Source organism: Triplophysa rosa, linkage group LG19, assembly GCF_024868665.1.
Source record: "Triplophysa rosa linkage group LG19, Trosa_1v2, whole genome shotgun sequence".
Lineage (NCBI taxonomy): Eukaryota > Metazoa > Chordata > Actinopteri > Cypriniformes > Nemacheilidae > Triplophysa > Triplophysa rosa.
Window position 1 is genome coordinate 9,661,228 of NC_079908.1, and position 16,764 is coordinate 9,677,991.

At 38.5% G+C, this 16,764-nt stretch overlaps 1 protein-coding gene across 1 annotated transcript; it reads right to left on the reverse strand.

Moving 5' to 3' along the window:
- Positions 1-14: 14 nt before the first annotated feature.
- slc7a3a (solute carrier family 7 member 3a) lies at positions 15-15,319 on the reverse strand. Its single transcript, XM_057360178.1, has 12 exons — positions 15,197-15,319; positions 7,522-7,976; positions 7,269-7,430; positions 6,297-6,468; positions 5,662-5,780; positions 5,340-5,562; positions 5,104-5,243; positions 4,914-5,016; positions 4,379-4,605; positions 3,922-4,088; positions 2,293-2,401; positions 15-2,198 (listed from the first exon to the last, which is right to left on the reverse strand). The coding sequence occupies exons 2-12, from the start codon at positions 7,886-7,888 to the stop codon at positions 2,053-2,055; spliced, it is 1,935 nt and encodes a 644-aa protein (XP_057216161.1). The 5' UTR covers positions 7,889-7,976; positions 15,197-15,319; the 3' UTR covers positions 15-2,052.
- Between the last annotated feature and the right edge of the window lie 1,445 nt (positions 15,320-16,764).

Here is a 16,764-nt window from a genome sequence, read left to right on the forward strand (position 1 = left end):
TTTGAGAATCACTTTATAAAAAAAACGAATAACAGAATTTTTATAATACAGCTCATTTTCTTTGTACATGGCATGAATATTTACAGTTTAAAAAAGACAAAATATGTATTTATACATTGAGAAACAAACACATATGTAACACTACAACGTGCATCTCAAAGGCATGTGGTTTGGTATGTGTTGATATCTACCATCCATCTTTGAGGTGCATTTTAAACTTCAGGCACTGTTCTACAGAAGATATAAAACTTCTACACCAATCATAACATTGTCGAATTCAATGCCTAGGAGCAGACACAAAATGTGTCTTTAAACACTTTATGCTAAATCTGACATGTCTGGTACATGTAAACAAAACCATTTCATTTGATTGTTAAAACACAAAATATTAAAGCTATACAAAAACATACTTCTAATTAAGCAATATGTTAATACGTTAAAAACAAAGGTGGTTTTTAACAACTTTGCAATCTATCACATAGCAATTTAGTTTGCTGTCAGAAAGTGACCATCTGAAAACAAATCCGTTAACAGCCTCTATTGCTCTCCGATTCTCTCAACACAAATGTTACAATAATCAAAATTGTCATTTGCACGGTCACAACGTTTAATAATGAGCTGAAAAACAGCATCCTGACGAGTTAACTCAAAGTATAGAAACCATTATGACGGGAGCACAAGACAAGATACTCAACATCGACCGAGCTACAGTAAACCAGTAGTCCACTATAATAAATGACTCTACAATAAAGAACAAATAGATAAAAGTAACATGAGCTCAACAGCCAAGCTGCCAAGAACAAGTTTCAATGGAAACAAACAAAAAAAATCTATTTAACAAGTATCTACACCTTCAGATATTAAAGAAAGGCCATTCAAAGCCAGCTTTTCTTTAGATATTTAGGGGCGGTTTCCCTGACAGGGTTTAGCCTAAACCAGGACTAGGCCTTAGTTAAATTAGGATATTTAAGGCGTTTTTAAAAACATGCTTTACAAACAAACATTACAGTGTGCATCTTGAGACAAAACAATCGCACTGATATTTTTTAAGATATGCAAGTGCAAGTTGTTTTCTATCAAGATGCCACTCATTTTTAAAGTAGTCTGGGATTAGGCTAAAACCCCGTCCGGGAAACCAGCCCATAGTCTTCAGGAAGATTTAGGTTTGACCTGTGAATCTGTTATTTTAATAGCAGGCTAGCCCAAAGCTTTCCCACCACGTTTAAGGAGGCTGTATGAATAAGTAAACTATACATGTCCATATAAAAACTTTAAAATAATTTAGTATTTTGCAAAACAAAGGGAAACGACACATTCTCATTCAAAACTCAAACACACTTTAAATACTATAATTTTTTTAACCAAAATGCCCAATACCGGTATCTCCACATACAGCAGACAGCATTGTGTCAATGCCAGACTGGAAAAAAATGGAAAGTTATACTATCCATGTACACTTTCAAGAAACTCACACATGGGATAAAACCAGCATTTTTAGGATTCTTTAGTTATTTGCTTTAAGCCATATTAGATAAAAAAACCTTTGTTAGACAAAGGAATTACAGACTAACTGACAGCTACCATTAAACGAATACTGTCTTATTTGTGGTAGTCATTGAGCCTTTGCATTCTGCAAACCGAACACTAGGGGTCGCTGTAGACTCGTGCTGGGAAACCACACGATCGACAGGAAACCATTTTGGACTGCAGCTGCCTAGAAAGGCTTTAGCACACAAACTGGATCATGAAAACAAAAATCACATTTTTGCAGGCCTGCAATACAGTCATCTCACTGTCAAGAAGACAAAATGGCCATTACAGTACTAAAGATTACAGCAGCAGCCACAAAAACACCTTTTCCAGTAGGGAGGCTGCACACGGACCTCTAACGTAAGCTACAGAAAACTCTGCAACACTTTCTAAGGGTTAACGTTTGAGAGGATAAGAATTCCTTTTGGAATTAACATGTATGGGAAAGTCTCTACATGAATAAATAAGGACTTTTCACATGAAACACGTTGAGTGGAAAACCTCCATCTGTGGCTATCAGGGTCAGGGAGAAATCCCTTCCACCTCGCTCTCGTCTCCACCTAGATAAATAGGGCTCTTGTTCTGAAGGGCCGGCTCGTATTTTCGTGAGTGGCTGTTCATGGCCTCTATGCTGTTCCGGATGCCGTAGCCGAAGTAGATGGCGAAACCTGGGAAAGGACACAAGAGAAGTGGGAGGCTTGGAATGTAGGAAACAAACAGGATGTTATCTCAGCGAGAAGCGTAAGGAACAGATGTACTCACCAACGCCCATCCACACAGCGAAGCGGCACCAGGTGGCCAAGTCCAGCTGCATCATCAGATAGATGTTGACAAAGATACTGAACAGAGGGAGCCAAGGCAACAGTGGCACCTGCACACAGAAAGATTCAGTTAATGGCAGACGAGTCAGTATTTTTTCATTTTTATTTCACTTTCAAAGTCTGTGAAAGCATTTGTGGCCCACGGCGTGCCAACTTCTGACAAGTACGTGTAAGTGAGAATCATCAAGTGTTATTTACAGAGATGTTTATGTAACGGAATCATCTATCAACTTCTGAGCAGGGATTTTTCATTTTGTTAAAGGTCCAGTGTGTCATTCATTTTTGGAGGATCTATTGACAGAAATGCAATACAATATGCATAACTATTTCTTCAGACATATATAAAGACATATGTCTTACATAATGAAGCTTTATGTTTTTATTACCTTAGAATGAGCTATTTCTATCTACATACACCGCGGGTCCCCTTACATGGAATTCTCCATGTTGTTTCTACAGTAGCCCTAAACGGACAAACTGCTCTACAGAGTGCGTTTTGTAAATACACGATCTCCTTCAGCAAAGAAGCGAAAATGCGATGACATCTTAGGGGCAGTTTACACGAGACCATTTTCAACTGAAAACACAAAAAAATTTGTTCGCTTAGACGATAACCTTTTTCGTTTCCACGTAAACTGCAAGACGGAACTTTCCTATGATGTCACGCGCATGCGTATTACGCACTTGGTCGCGCGAGTATAGCCAAAACAATATGGCGGCTTCCGGTACTGTGAGCTCTCGCTGCTCGACTATGTATTAACGTTTCCTCAGCAAAATGTGGATTTGCTGCACCAATAAGACCAGCGGAGACACACTATTCACATTCGCCAGACTTTAAACGCACACATACGTCGACCAACAGTATTAAAAAGCACTTTTGCCTTATAACTGTGCATGTGCCAAGGCACGTCCTGTTTCTTTACACAACAACATCGCCATCCACTGGCCTGGCGTTCATACTACAGCATTTTTATCCGTTTTCCTGGATCCATGTAAATGCAGATAGTTTTGATAACGCCGTCATGTGTACGTGAAACCTTTTAAAAACGCAAAGGAATTTTTTTTCCGTTTTTCATGGTGTAAACGTGGCCTTAGTCCCGTGTCAGCTGCCATAGTGCTTCAAAAGGAAGGGGTGGAGTGAGCCGTTGGTTGCAATTTGCAACCTCAATGCTAGATGCTGCTAAATTTCATACACTGGACCTTTAATTTGAATTCAAGTGGATTAAAACCTGATCCATGCATTTATACAATGTCCTACAAAAATCTAAATCAAGATAAGCAAATTCACTTCAATTGTTTAAAAATAATGAATCATTATGTAATGAAAAAGTTATTTATGTAAAAAAAACAGACAGTGAAATAACTTTAAATTATTTGTGCATATACCCCCCAACTTTCCTGACGTTTGGAGCAAACTGACTAACGCTAGTAATTGTGTCATATCAACACCTGATGGTTCTGAGTACATTTATTTCTATATCACTTCAGTGCTTATCAGCCCCACAGCAGATCCCAAAGATTTACAACATAATATAAAGCCAGAATCAATAATACTCTGAACATCTGCTACCTTGAAGGTGAGAGCTTCTTTGCTCTCGGGCTGTCTCCAGATCACGATGACGCACGGGAAGCACAGTACAGCCAGAATGACACACACCATCACCCACACGATCTCGCCGTTCATGATGGCCTCCAGTTGCACAGCCAACACCACGCACAACAGTGTGATCAGCACGGCTATGCAGGAAAGAAGAAAATTAAATTAGTTTATAATTAATTAGTTTTAAAGGAATCGGGATCGGCTCCCGATGCAATCACATTTGGTAGATGTTTTTTCAAAGCGACCTGCATTGCCAACTACAGTGCGTCACTGTTTGACTCACAATACGAATAAACAACAAGACAGACATTAAAGGACATACATTTTTATACAAAAGGAATTTTGGAAGAGCTCAAAACATGAGCTGTAGGCTCAAAGGCTACTACTTTTCAGTCTTTATTCAAACTACAGAATATAAAAAGCTTACATATAACTGCAGTTGTGGCATAGACAATTGACCCAGAGATTTCGGTCGGTGAGTCCTGGGTTGGAACCAGCAGGAGTTTCAAGTAGAACTTCTCTTTGCGGGGATTGTCATCCAGCTCAACGCCATATTCATCCCCGCTGTCTCCACAAACAGCCACCTTCTCCCCACCAACCAGTTCTACCAGTTTCTCAGTCTGACTGGAAGAGTTCAGAATGCCCGGCTGATATCTAAAAATAAAAATTGGTCAAGTCAAACCAATGCAGTGCAAACTACAGTAGACCAACATGGAAGCGAAAGTTCCTTATTCCATATGCAAAAAGTCAGCCAATCACAATTGAACTTCTTTACATAGAGAGAATTATAAATCCGCCGATGGGTCAGTGTGACTCATTCTTTATCAAATAAAAAGCAAAAAAAAATTAAGGGTCAGAAAGAGAGTGAAAAACTGTACAATTTTGTTTCAATGAATCTTGAGTCTAATTGGACGTCTAAAGAGAATAAATCCTACAAAAGAGTAGAATTTGGCTCCTCCTACCTGAGGATGAGAACACACACAGCCACCAGAGAGTAAGCCAGCAATGTCCCGATGGACATGAGGTCAACCAAAGCAGCCAAATCAAAGAGAAAGGCCATGAGAGCTAAAGAGCAACAAAATAACCTTGGTCAGTCATAACATAAACAACTTTAAAGCTTTCAAGTAAAATCAACAGTGAAAAGTCTCTCACCTGCTACTATTCCAGACACAACAGTCGCCATCAATGGAGTTTTGGTCTTCTTATTCATCCTGGAGAGGGAACGGAAGAGCAGCCCATCCTCTGCCATAGCGTAGATCACACGAGGCATGGGGAACATGGAGCCCAACAAACTAAACAACAAGGAAGATGGAGATAAATGAGATTAATGATGAAAGGAAACATGAAGAGAAACCAGAATTTTGTGTAAGTATTCTAAAATCTCTTACCTTGTCGAAAGCGCACAGAGTGAACCCACAGCAACAATATATCGTGCCGGCGCCCAGCCCACATAACTGAACGCCTCGGGCAGGGGACTCTGGGTGTTGAGCTTGTAGTAGGGCATCATCAACGTAAGAGCGGCTGATACTCCAAAATAAGCAAAAAAGCAAATGAGCAGAGAGGCCACAATGCCCACTGGGATGGAACGCATTGGGTTTTTGGCTTCCTCACCTATAAGAACAAATAAGATGAAAATAAGCAACGTATATTTACTCTGATGTTCATCTAACAGTGAAAATGCTCTTAAAGTGTGACATTTAGGAGACATACTCGTTGTAGCAATGCAATCGAAGCCCACGAAGGCGTAGAAACAGGTGGCAGCACCAGACAGGACTCCACTGAAGCCAAACGGAGCGAAACCTCCACTTCCAAACATGTTTTCCACCCTTCTGTGAGAACACAGTAACAGAACAGTATGAGAGACCATGCATGTTCATCTTTTGTTATGACTCTGATGTTAAAGTGATAGTTCACTTTAAAAAAAGGAAAATTCTGTCATCACCCTTTTGTCATTTCAAACCTGTACGAGACTTTCTTTCTTCTGCAGAACACAAAAGAAGATATTTTGAAGAATGTTGGTAACCTAACAACAGTGGTACCCATTGACTCGTGGCATTGGTTTTGTGTCCATAGTATACAATAGAAGTGAATGGGTACCGCCATTGTTCAGTTACCAACATTCTTTAAAATATCTTCTTTTATGTTCTGCAGAAGAAAGTCATACAGGTTCGAAATGACAACAGGGTGAGTAAATGATGATAGAATGTTCATTTTTTGGTGAACTATTCCTTTAAGGGCCCATGAGGGATACCTTTTGTGCAATTCACATAAATTAAATTATGTCTAAAAGATCATCTCAGAAGCAGCTTGGGGCTGAAACATGTTTTTATGATATGAAAACTTACTGTGGTTCTGTGATGTTAGTATCATTAATGAAGTCCTGATATGTGAGGTTCCAGTTTGCTGTATTTCCCTTGACAAAGCCAGCGATAATGACAAAACCCAGAACGACCAGGTTGATCCCGGTGAAGATCTTGTTCACCAGAGCAGACTCACTCACACCAAAAGCAAGCAGACCTGACGAGTAAATTACAAATTTAAAAAAATCTGTAAAGTCTACTTTTTTATTTACTAGGGATGCGCCTATGAAAATTTTGGCCGATAACCGATTAACACTTAGCTGATAACTGATATATTAGCAGATACACAGTATCTAAATATTAATATAAAATGTTCCGAGACTGAAACGAAAGACAAAAAGTAGAGAACTGCTATTATTTGAAAACATTCACTGCAGAAAACAAGGTAACTATTAGTTCTCTTTTTTTACTGAAGATCACGTACCAAGCCTACTTTACACTATAGTTAAACATTCTTTAACTTTTAAACTTTTCTGGTATAATTTTTATTTAATAAACAAATTAATAAATAACCCAGAAATGTGTTTTTATAATATATCGGACTGATATCGGGCGATAATACCGATAACATTAAAAGGACCATTTATCAGCAGATACCGATATGGCCGATAATTTATAGGGCATCCCTATTATTTACACTTTCACAATTTGTATTTCATTTCTCAAATGACTAGAGAATAACTGCACATATTAAACCTTTTATTTAGGGCCGGAATCCAGTGTAGCAAGACAAAATTTGTAAGTGTACATTTATTTACATTTGTTTAAAAATAAAAGGTAAAGCAAAGTATAGAGAAAACATTTGCTACAGTATAAATCATAATTTGATAATAAATCACAACTTGAGCTTTTGGGTACATGTTTAGAACTGTATGTTCTAAACAGAGATTCCAACATAGAGGCAAAAGTTACAGATTGCAGCTTTAATTTGACTGTTTCCATTACTAAATGACTTACCAGTTAGTAACAGAATGAGGACGAGAGCAAATAGGTCTGGATATTCTGCAAGAACGTTTCCAGGAACCTTCATGGCCATGGATGCCTTGAAAAAGCTGGAGATCTTCTGCTCGACCAAATTATCAAACGTGGAGCTCCAAGCTCGTGCCACGCTAGCTGTACCTGAAAACAAGATTATTTAATTTAACAAATATTTCTATTAAACTCACTAAACTCATCTTATTACTTCTTAGTAATAGTACTAAACACTTACCTATTACATAAGACAGAATGAGGTTCCAACCAGTGATGAAAGCCCAGATTTCTCCCACCGTTACGTAACTGTACAAGTACGCCGACCCCGTCTTAGGTACTCGTGCACCGAACTCTGCATAACACAGTCCAGCCAGCATTGAAGAAAGTGCAGCCACAAGGAAGCACAAGACGATGGCGGGACCTGCCTTCTCTCTTGCAACCTCCCCAGCCAGCACATAGACTCCAGCTCCCAGCGTGGATCCCACACCCAATGCCACGAGATCAAGAGTGGACAGACAGCGAGCAAAGCGCGTTTCCTCCCCAGAGCAATCCAGCACACGACGGCGCAGCAGAGCGTGTCCAAACGAGGCCATTTTGTCCACCATGGTTAAACGTAGAATGTCAGGAGGTAGCAAAAGTAACTGATGTTCTCGGTTGAGGTTAGTTCTTAGGAGTGCTCTGTTGCTTAAATACCTAAACCACAGAGGAGGAAGGAAGATTTAGACTAATTTGGGTGTGTGAGTCAGTTTCACAAGGCAGTACGCAAAGCTAGGTTTGCTAGCACTGGTCTAGTCAGGACATGGAGTCACCAATTTTTTAAGTACCACATTCTTCCCAACTTCAGTAATCATTTCATTTCGTGATTCTCTAATTCCAACCTCAGAGAAAATTAAAATGATACCTAGAGCATAATGTCCCAAATCTCTGGGTTCCTGCCCTCCAATTAAACAGTTATGATGGGGTTCATAAATGGAATAAACTGTTCATAAGTGGTTACACACCGATCCAGCAAAGTCAGGCAACAAACATGCCTTTACAGGCAGCATATAGAGACAAGTAGGCGATTCTGAGTCCAATGTTTGTGGAACGTCCAGTCTACTATGATTAGATGAATTAACGGAGACCATTTCATTGTCGCAGCATTTCACAAGCACTGACAGATAAATAAAACCAAAACATTAAATATCTGGTCTACTTCGTTTTTTCAACTTCAAAAACATTCCCACAGTATAAAAAAACAAGGGTTCTTCTCCTTCATTGACGACGTAGACATCCCACAAACCTTAAAATGCAATTTGGTAATTGTTGGAAAAATAAGCATCATAGTTTTAACCAACACACCAAGCAGAACATTTAATATACGGTGGAGGAGAATTTTGTTGAAGACACTGCTAGTCAAATGCTTATCATAAAAGATTACATACAGGTTTTGTCATCTGTCATATTACAACGGAGTAATACATGAGTACGCAGTAATACGCTGATGTTGACATTCAAAGGTGGGCATGTAGTTCTTGAACTAGGTCATCGTTCTTATTGGTGACCTTCATGTGATGCGTGTTCCCAAATAATGTCTGTTTAGGCATGAATAGGGACACAACTGAACCTCGAGCTATCTGAACCAAACAAACTCTGACGCAAAAGCAGTTCATACAGTTAGAAACGTTTTGAATTACAACAGGACAATCTACAACTGCTCTACAGAGCACGATTCCCTCAGCTCATGATGCCATGCGATTCGCGATACTGATTTCACAATACGATTCATTCACGGTTTATTTTTTCTAAATGAGTTGACAGGGCTTGACATTAAGCATTGTCATGTGGTCGTCCTTTGGACAAGTTAATTCGTCATTCACTTGTCCGAGTACAAATATTACTTGATATTTTATTTGAAGCGTCAATATAATTGTTTCAAGTTTGCTTATAAGCGTTTTACCTAGAGTCTGCTGCAGCCACCTAAATTTGTTCATACTCCACGATTTCTATAGAACAAAGGCAAGCAGTAGGGATGGGCGATATTATATCGTTTGCGATATACCGGTAGAAATTCCCCACACGATAGGAATTAGTCTTCCCGTGATATAAACGATAAATTCTACTTGATGACGTATTTCTTTGTGAGACCCATTCACAGCTCATGTGAAGAGAAGACGGGTATAGCGGAGGGCGGACGTGAAGCTGAGAAAGAGTTTGCACTAAAAGACGAGCTCTAAATCTCGTTTAGGTTGGCACTGTATATGCATCCGAGTTAATGTTTAGTTTCACTTTCGTTTTATTTAATTCGTTTGTTAAGTATTCGTTGATAGTCATAATACGTTACACCACAACAATTATTTTGGCTAAAAGTATTTATTTAAACATTCGTTAGATGTTATGCGCGCGTGCGCAAATTGTTTAATACGATTTCTTGCCTATATACAGGATGAACAGAGCGTCCCGTGCGCAGCTCGCATCCACATGTGCTTTCATAGCGACACAGCGCGCACAGCACTGCTGCCTGTTTACATACAGTACAAATGCGAGTTTGCATTACGTTATTTTAAATACGTTTATGAGCGTATAAAAGCATAGATTATTTAATTAGATTTCTTTTATCCGCATTTTTCTGTTCTCTTTCTGTAGCGCGAGTCATAGACAGATTCAGTGTATGTTGCTGTGAGAAGAGAAGGTTCACACAGTTCAAGAGAGAGTGATTGACAGCGTGATGCGATCGATCGTTTCCACCCAACAATAGAATATATACAGTTTTAGGTATGACATGATGTGTTTATTGAACTTTAGTTCATTTAACTTTTCTTTACTACAACCTTTTGAAGTCGAATCTCACTGTTATATTTTATATTTACAAAAATACTGTAGGTATATTTTAGGAGCTGTTTGATTTGGGGTAAGTTTTACTTTTTGATAATATTTGTTTTTCTGAGGGTCTAGACTACATGCAGCTACTATCACTTGACGCAAAAAACAGCGGTGGATGGCGTTATGGATATATCGACATTTTTATCGTTATCGCAAGAAATACCAGAAATTATCGTGATAGAGTTTCAGGGCCATATCGCCCATCCCTAGCAAGCAGTAATTATTATAAGTGTCAGGACTGAATGTTATCTTTTTTGCACATAGCACTGGTGCTACAGAGGCCAAACAGTTGTAGCACAAGTATAAAACGCCTGTTGTCATCATTAAAAAACATGCAAGTGCAGTTCATCACATGAATAGGCAGGTAACTGACAAATGCCATTAATCTTACATGCTGTACATGGATAAATTAAAAAATGTCGATTGCGATTAATTACGTGCAAGTTTACTTCCATTCATCTTTAAAAATGAATTTGATTAGTTAATCAGATCATAGTGTTCTGAACGTGCATGGCAATGAAACACAAAATGGCATTCTTCAAAACGAGTCATCTTTCATTCCAAAAAAACACACAAGGCGAAACTATTGATTCAATAAAATGATTTGAGCGAATACATTTTCATACTTTTCCTGTTTCGCAACACATACGGAAAACAAAAAACCCGTCACACTACTCAAAAATAAAACCGAGAGAGACCAAATTAAAAATCGCTGTCATCTGCTAAAAATGGCTTCATAAAAGTTGTGGAAGTTCCGTGTCCACGGATCAAAGTGAGGCTTGACAAAGAGGACAGAGGAGGGGGTGAAACACAAACATCCCTGCAATTCACTGTACAATAGAGGGGCTGAAATAGACTCTTTTTATCTGTAAGGTGGTTTATTTCACTTGGCACGGCGACTGGTAAGATTCTTATATTGGGTTTAGTCCGGGCAGGATCTCAACGGTTGTGGCCTTACAAAACACATACTGTACAAAGGATCCTTTCTTTTACCACTTTGTCTATTCTATTGAAAACACATATACAGTGTGAATGCAATATAAACAGCTTTGTCAAGAAAGCACAATCCAGCTGTTGACAAAGGAGGAATTACAGCATGTCTCTCTTTGTACTAAGTTGGAGTCTGAAGGTTAAATGTTATACAGTGCATGTGTATCAGTTGCCTTGAGAATGTTCCCTCCCGACCCCTCATCGCCAAGCATGCCTCTTGTCTCAGGACTCAGGAGTTAAAGTTTTAATTTTACAGTATACACATCTATGATAGGCCAAAGTGAGGTCAGCTGGACTAATCTCTTTCTTGTGGTCTCCACGAGTATGCCTGGAAAACACGTAGGCGAAATTAAATCTGTAAGTGTTTTGATCTGGCCATGAGAAATTCATGAATGTCGTGACGTCTGTTATACCTTATCCTGAGAACACCAACACACCGGCTAGACGGAGAGTAGGGGCATTTCACTTTAATTTACGAGCAAAATTATTGTGCGCTTAAGTGACATGACACTCAAAAAGCATACACATATGATCACAAACCTGATCACAGTGGGAGTGATGTAGCTTTACGTTGTTCAATTTCAGTGTAGACTGGAGTGTAACCTTACACGCAAGCTGCATTTCACACCACAATCTGTTCTTTTCTATCAAATAGTATTGATGGTGAAAGAGCACAAAGTCTAGCTACTCTGTAAAAAAAGCAAAAGTAGGGCAAGTCAAGTCGCTTGGTAACCTTTTAGGTGTGGTTCCACTTGGTTATGTAAAACACAACATACAGACATGATCATTAGATATCACAAGTGAGAGGTAGTTAATGACAATATATTAACATAGAAAATTGGGATGTCATGCAAGTATTCTGATATTCTGAATTCTTACATAAATTAGTGAGCATGTATTGATGCTTGAACACAGATCTTAAAAACTACGCACCTAAAATTTAAGTGCTACCCAACCCCGTTCCTAAAGGCACACCAACAGTACACAATGCGGATGTCTTTCAAACACACCTGAAACAATTTATCTCATAGAAATTCAAGATCTGAAACGGGTGTGTTAGATAAGAAAGATGTGGTGCAAGTACAGGAACAGGGCTGGGTTTATAGCACGGTCGCGTAGTAACACTGATTTCAACTTGGTTACGCCTTGCTACCTTCTTGAGTTTGAAGTAGAAATGTGAGATTTTAGAGACGAGATCATTAGGTTTACACAGAAATTAACAACTACGATGAAGTCAGGAGAGAGAGCGTAAAAGCCGAGACAGGGCAGGGCTAATCGAGTCTATCAAGGATTCAAGTAACCTGTGTATGAGACGGTAGCGTTGTAAAGTGACTCACTGCATGCTCAAAATAAATACCTTGATGGATTCCAAGAGGATTACATAAAGACCCACCAGCCGGTTAACCTTCTTAACAGGAGAAAGAGAGGACTACTAACGGTTTACATTAGGTCTTGTTTTGTTTTCATTCCTGTTTCCTCACAACAGCTTATTGTACTATTACAATGCAATCGGAATATCACTTTTACAACAAACACCACGTTACATGTTCAATTAGTGTATTTTTTTTGATAAACAAACAGTTATAAACAATATAACAGTATAAACAGTTTCTGGTTCAGGATTATAATTAACCTGTTTTTATTCAAATTCCAATTGGTTTATGTATAACGCAAAAATAACCTCTGAATGTGGTGAATATATAGGAAAGACACTAAAAAATAAATAAAACCCACAAAGACTCCCAAAAACCAAAGCATCAGGCTTGACTCAGGCTGAGAATTTATTACCACAGATTGATTAAAGTATTTGACAGGAATGAACGTCATGCTGTTCTTTTTATAAGGTTGGAAAAGCAAAATGCCATCGTGAAAATACCCCCATAAAACACTTAATTTCTGAAGCTGTGGAGAAACAAAGGCTTATTCAGACTCATTTCAATTATTCCTCATAAAAGAAAACCCTGACACAAAACAATCAAATCATTCCCAGGTTCTACTTCTTACTGTGCGTTCACACCGCCACGGACAGAGTTTTTTCGTTAACTGTTACGTTAGCTGTTCAGCGCTTATTTCTTGTTAGGAAATGCCTGGATTCCTCGATTCCGTCCGCGTTTTCCGCATTGCGGAAATCATAGGGCTCTATGTATGTCACGTGAGGTATCGGTCTTTGGTATCGGTGTGTCATTACGAGTACGAGTACATGAGCTTGGTATCGGGGCGATACCGATACTGGTATCGGTGCATCCCTACTTCTAATGACCTCGTAGCAAGAGACTAGCAACACCCAGAGACAGAGTCGCAGGCGGTGGATATGCGCAGTTATTTTGCGTTCACACTGCCAGCGACAAAGCGACTGTCATTAATTTCAATGGAGAGCTGGTGACTTCCGGCGACAGTGACCGTTGGCTACAGGAAGTGGGCTTGTCTAGCGACGCGACAAAGTGTAGGAACCAGAGGTTGCGCTAGACAGAGTCGCTGGCGGTGTGTATGCACAGTTAGTAAATTAGGGTCAGTATTTCCCCTGTGTCGTTCTATTTATATTTAATAAACCCTGTAATTGATTTAGCTCAAGGGCAGCTATCACTGAAAACAAAAGTATGACATGATATCTGTGTGTACACGGTCATTTAATAGTCTACATGCAGTTTGTATAAACATAAAATGGCATGTATATCTTCCAATACTGAAGATCAGATCTACTGTTGAGAAGAAGATTTCATGAAATTGTTTAGGCATCCACAGGCTCCATTCTCCACCAGTACTACATTACAGCCCAAGCCAGCATGCGAGCTTCATGAGAACTCAACTGTTCATTCAACTGTTTATTCAGTCCGGCATCAGGGGGCGGCACATATGAACCGTGAATGAACCGTGCAACCTCTCAACTAGCTGGCAAGAGGCCATTACACTGGCCCCAGGAACAGGGCTACAAAACCCATGTAAATCACCAGAGATGCCGCAAACCGAACCAGACAACTATAATGAATGAAGCAGTGAGTGGTTTCCATTACAGATACCATTTACTATTAAAACCATTACACAATTACTTTACGTAGTCTGTGTTTTTTTTCAGGGAACACAAATATTTAGTACATATATCTAAGGGTTAAGCAATAAAGGATGCACTCAGGTACAAATGTGACGTTTTCGGCCATTGTGTGTAATATTTGGCCAGTCTGAACTGGCATCAGTGAGCTCTCTGGGCTGACGCAATGGTTACAACAGCGACAACTTCCGGAGCGGTTATGTTCATTCAAAACGCAAGGAGTGAGCGGGAATTCAGCGTGAATGAATGAAAACAGAACGAGGACGATATCAATCACGACTTTTTGCGGATATCTATAATAACTGTTGGACAGACAGAACATGCATTTAACAGACGTTTAGGTTTGCTTGTTTTAGTGTAACGCCCCGTTCATTCTCTTCAGCTCGCTATGGCACACACAAGGTTGGCTTTACAAGAATAAGGCAAACTAACAGCAAAGAAAACGACGAATGCATGATCTGGTTTATCACCGACAACATATGCAGGACAGAGTAACGTTATGCAATTAAATGTCGTTTAAAATCTACAATATTTGAATGTTGGTTAGTAATAACGTTAACGTTACATAGGAATAGTGGTTCGAGTCATTATTTTCGTGTACAATTTATTTATTTACGAAAACAATTTATTTACTCAGATTAAATGTGTGCACATTCATTACATAGATTATATTGATAACTGATAACGTTACACGCATGGTTCCTTTTTCTGTGGAGAACATCATTGAACTTAACTGGAGTCATTTAACGTTAACTAACTTACATTTGTATTAATTACTGCTTTGTCTATTAAGTCTATAAGATCTATGCCAACACTGTAACACCACGTTACATGATGTGAAGTTCAGGACCGTAAGTAAATTTGAGGCGATGGATGAGTACATGCACGAGTTCGATTGCATCAGATATTTTACCTTATTGTACAACAGGAGACCTACATCACGGAGGAACAATAAGAAAACCCGTAATAATCAAAATTACAGTCTGTGTTTGATTGAAAAACGATGAAAAGTTACCTTTTTGGTTTAAGATGTGTTGCTGGGGAGGCGTCGAAAACCTCAAACTGTATTAACGTGGTCTGCCGCCGAATGTGAGCAATGCTTGCGCCTAGGCTTTGAGGCTAGCGACAATTTCGTGACGTAGATAAACAAACCGTAACCCGCCCACAAGCGGGTGTAACCAATCATCTGTAAGGCTACTCATCTGTACCCGACGTGCGTAAATGACGTGCTTAATTCTTCGGTGAATGATTAATGGTCATAGATTATCAATAGTATAGATTACTAATCTACACATGAATGGAGACTATTAGAACCATTACAACTAAACAGACCAAGAACATAAACATTTGAGAGATATTGTATATGTCTGGGTCCAAATTTTACTAAAATCAATATTAAAGTTAGTAAGTGATCCAATTCACCCGTGTGTTCATTGAAAGTGATGTGGTGGCTACAATTTATCCATACAATGGCAATGTATAATTCACAGTAACATTTTTGTGCCAGGAAGCTCACTGAGACAAAAATCATTCTGTTTTTATAAAATGATAAAAAAATAACGAAAAATGAAACGAAGCATAATTAAATAAAAATACTGTCATCATTTATTCATCCTCATGTCATTCAAAACTTGTATATAACTCTTTTTCTGTGGAATACAAAGATTCTGAGAAATGTTTCAGTGGTTTTGTCTTAATACTATCGAAGTCAATGTGGTCCAATGTTGTTTGGTTACCAACATTCTTTAAAATATCTTCTTTTGTGTTCTGCAGAAGAAATAAAGTCATAAAGGTTTGGAATGAAATGGGGGTGAGTAAATGAGGAAAGAATTTTCACTTTTGGGTGAAATGTCCCTTTAAGTAATGAAGTTTTAATGAAATTGTAAGGAATAAAAAAGTTGGTTTTACCAAATCAACCAAAGATGTATAAGGATCTACCCTGAATATTCTCCATATAATAAATATAACTCTAATATAATAATCTTCATCGGATGTTTCTGGTACATTTGTTCTTGGAAAGAGGGATCCATTAAATATTCAATTTGCTTCATTACATAATCTTTCTTTGAGAGAAACAGAGGGCACTCTTTCTTGTATTTATGTGGGTAAATTAGTTTTGGGCAGCAATCCATTAGGAGAGAAAAGGGGCTTACGGATGGGTTTCAACATTTTTGCACTGTTGAAACACACTGGGCTCAGCAGGTTTTGTATGTATTCAATTTTGCTGTTAAATAAATACATTTTACTGTGGGATGTCTGTATCAAATTGCCCATTCTGATATGTAGTGTACCTTTAGTGTTATAAAATAAATATACTTCCGCTGACCTTGATAAAGTTCGGTCTTATTTTATTCCATGGAAACAAATCTGATATTCTTCTAAGAAATGAATACCTAGGAATTAGATATTTTTCCATTTTTAAGAGAGGCAATAAAGAAATAGTAATAGAATGTGATCATTCAAAAGAGTAAAGATTTAGGAATCTTTCATTAAATAGAAAATAATTTCTGAAAAGTTGTCAGGTTTAAATGTCTAAACTGACTTAGCTTTGTTGGTTCTCGTCCAGACACAATGTGTGGTGTA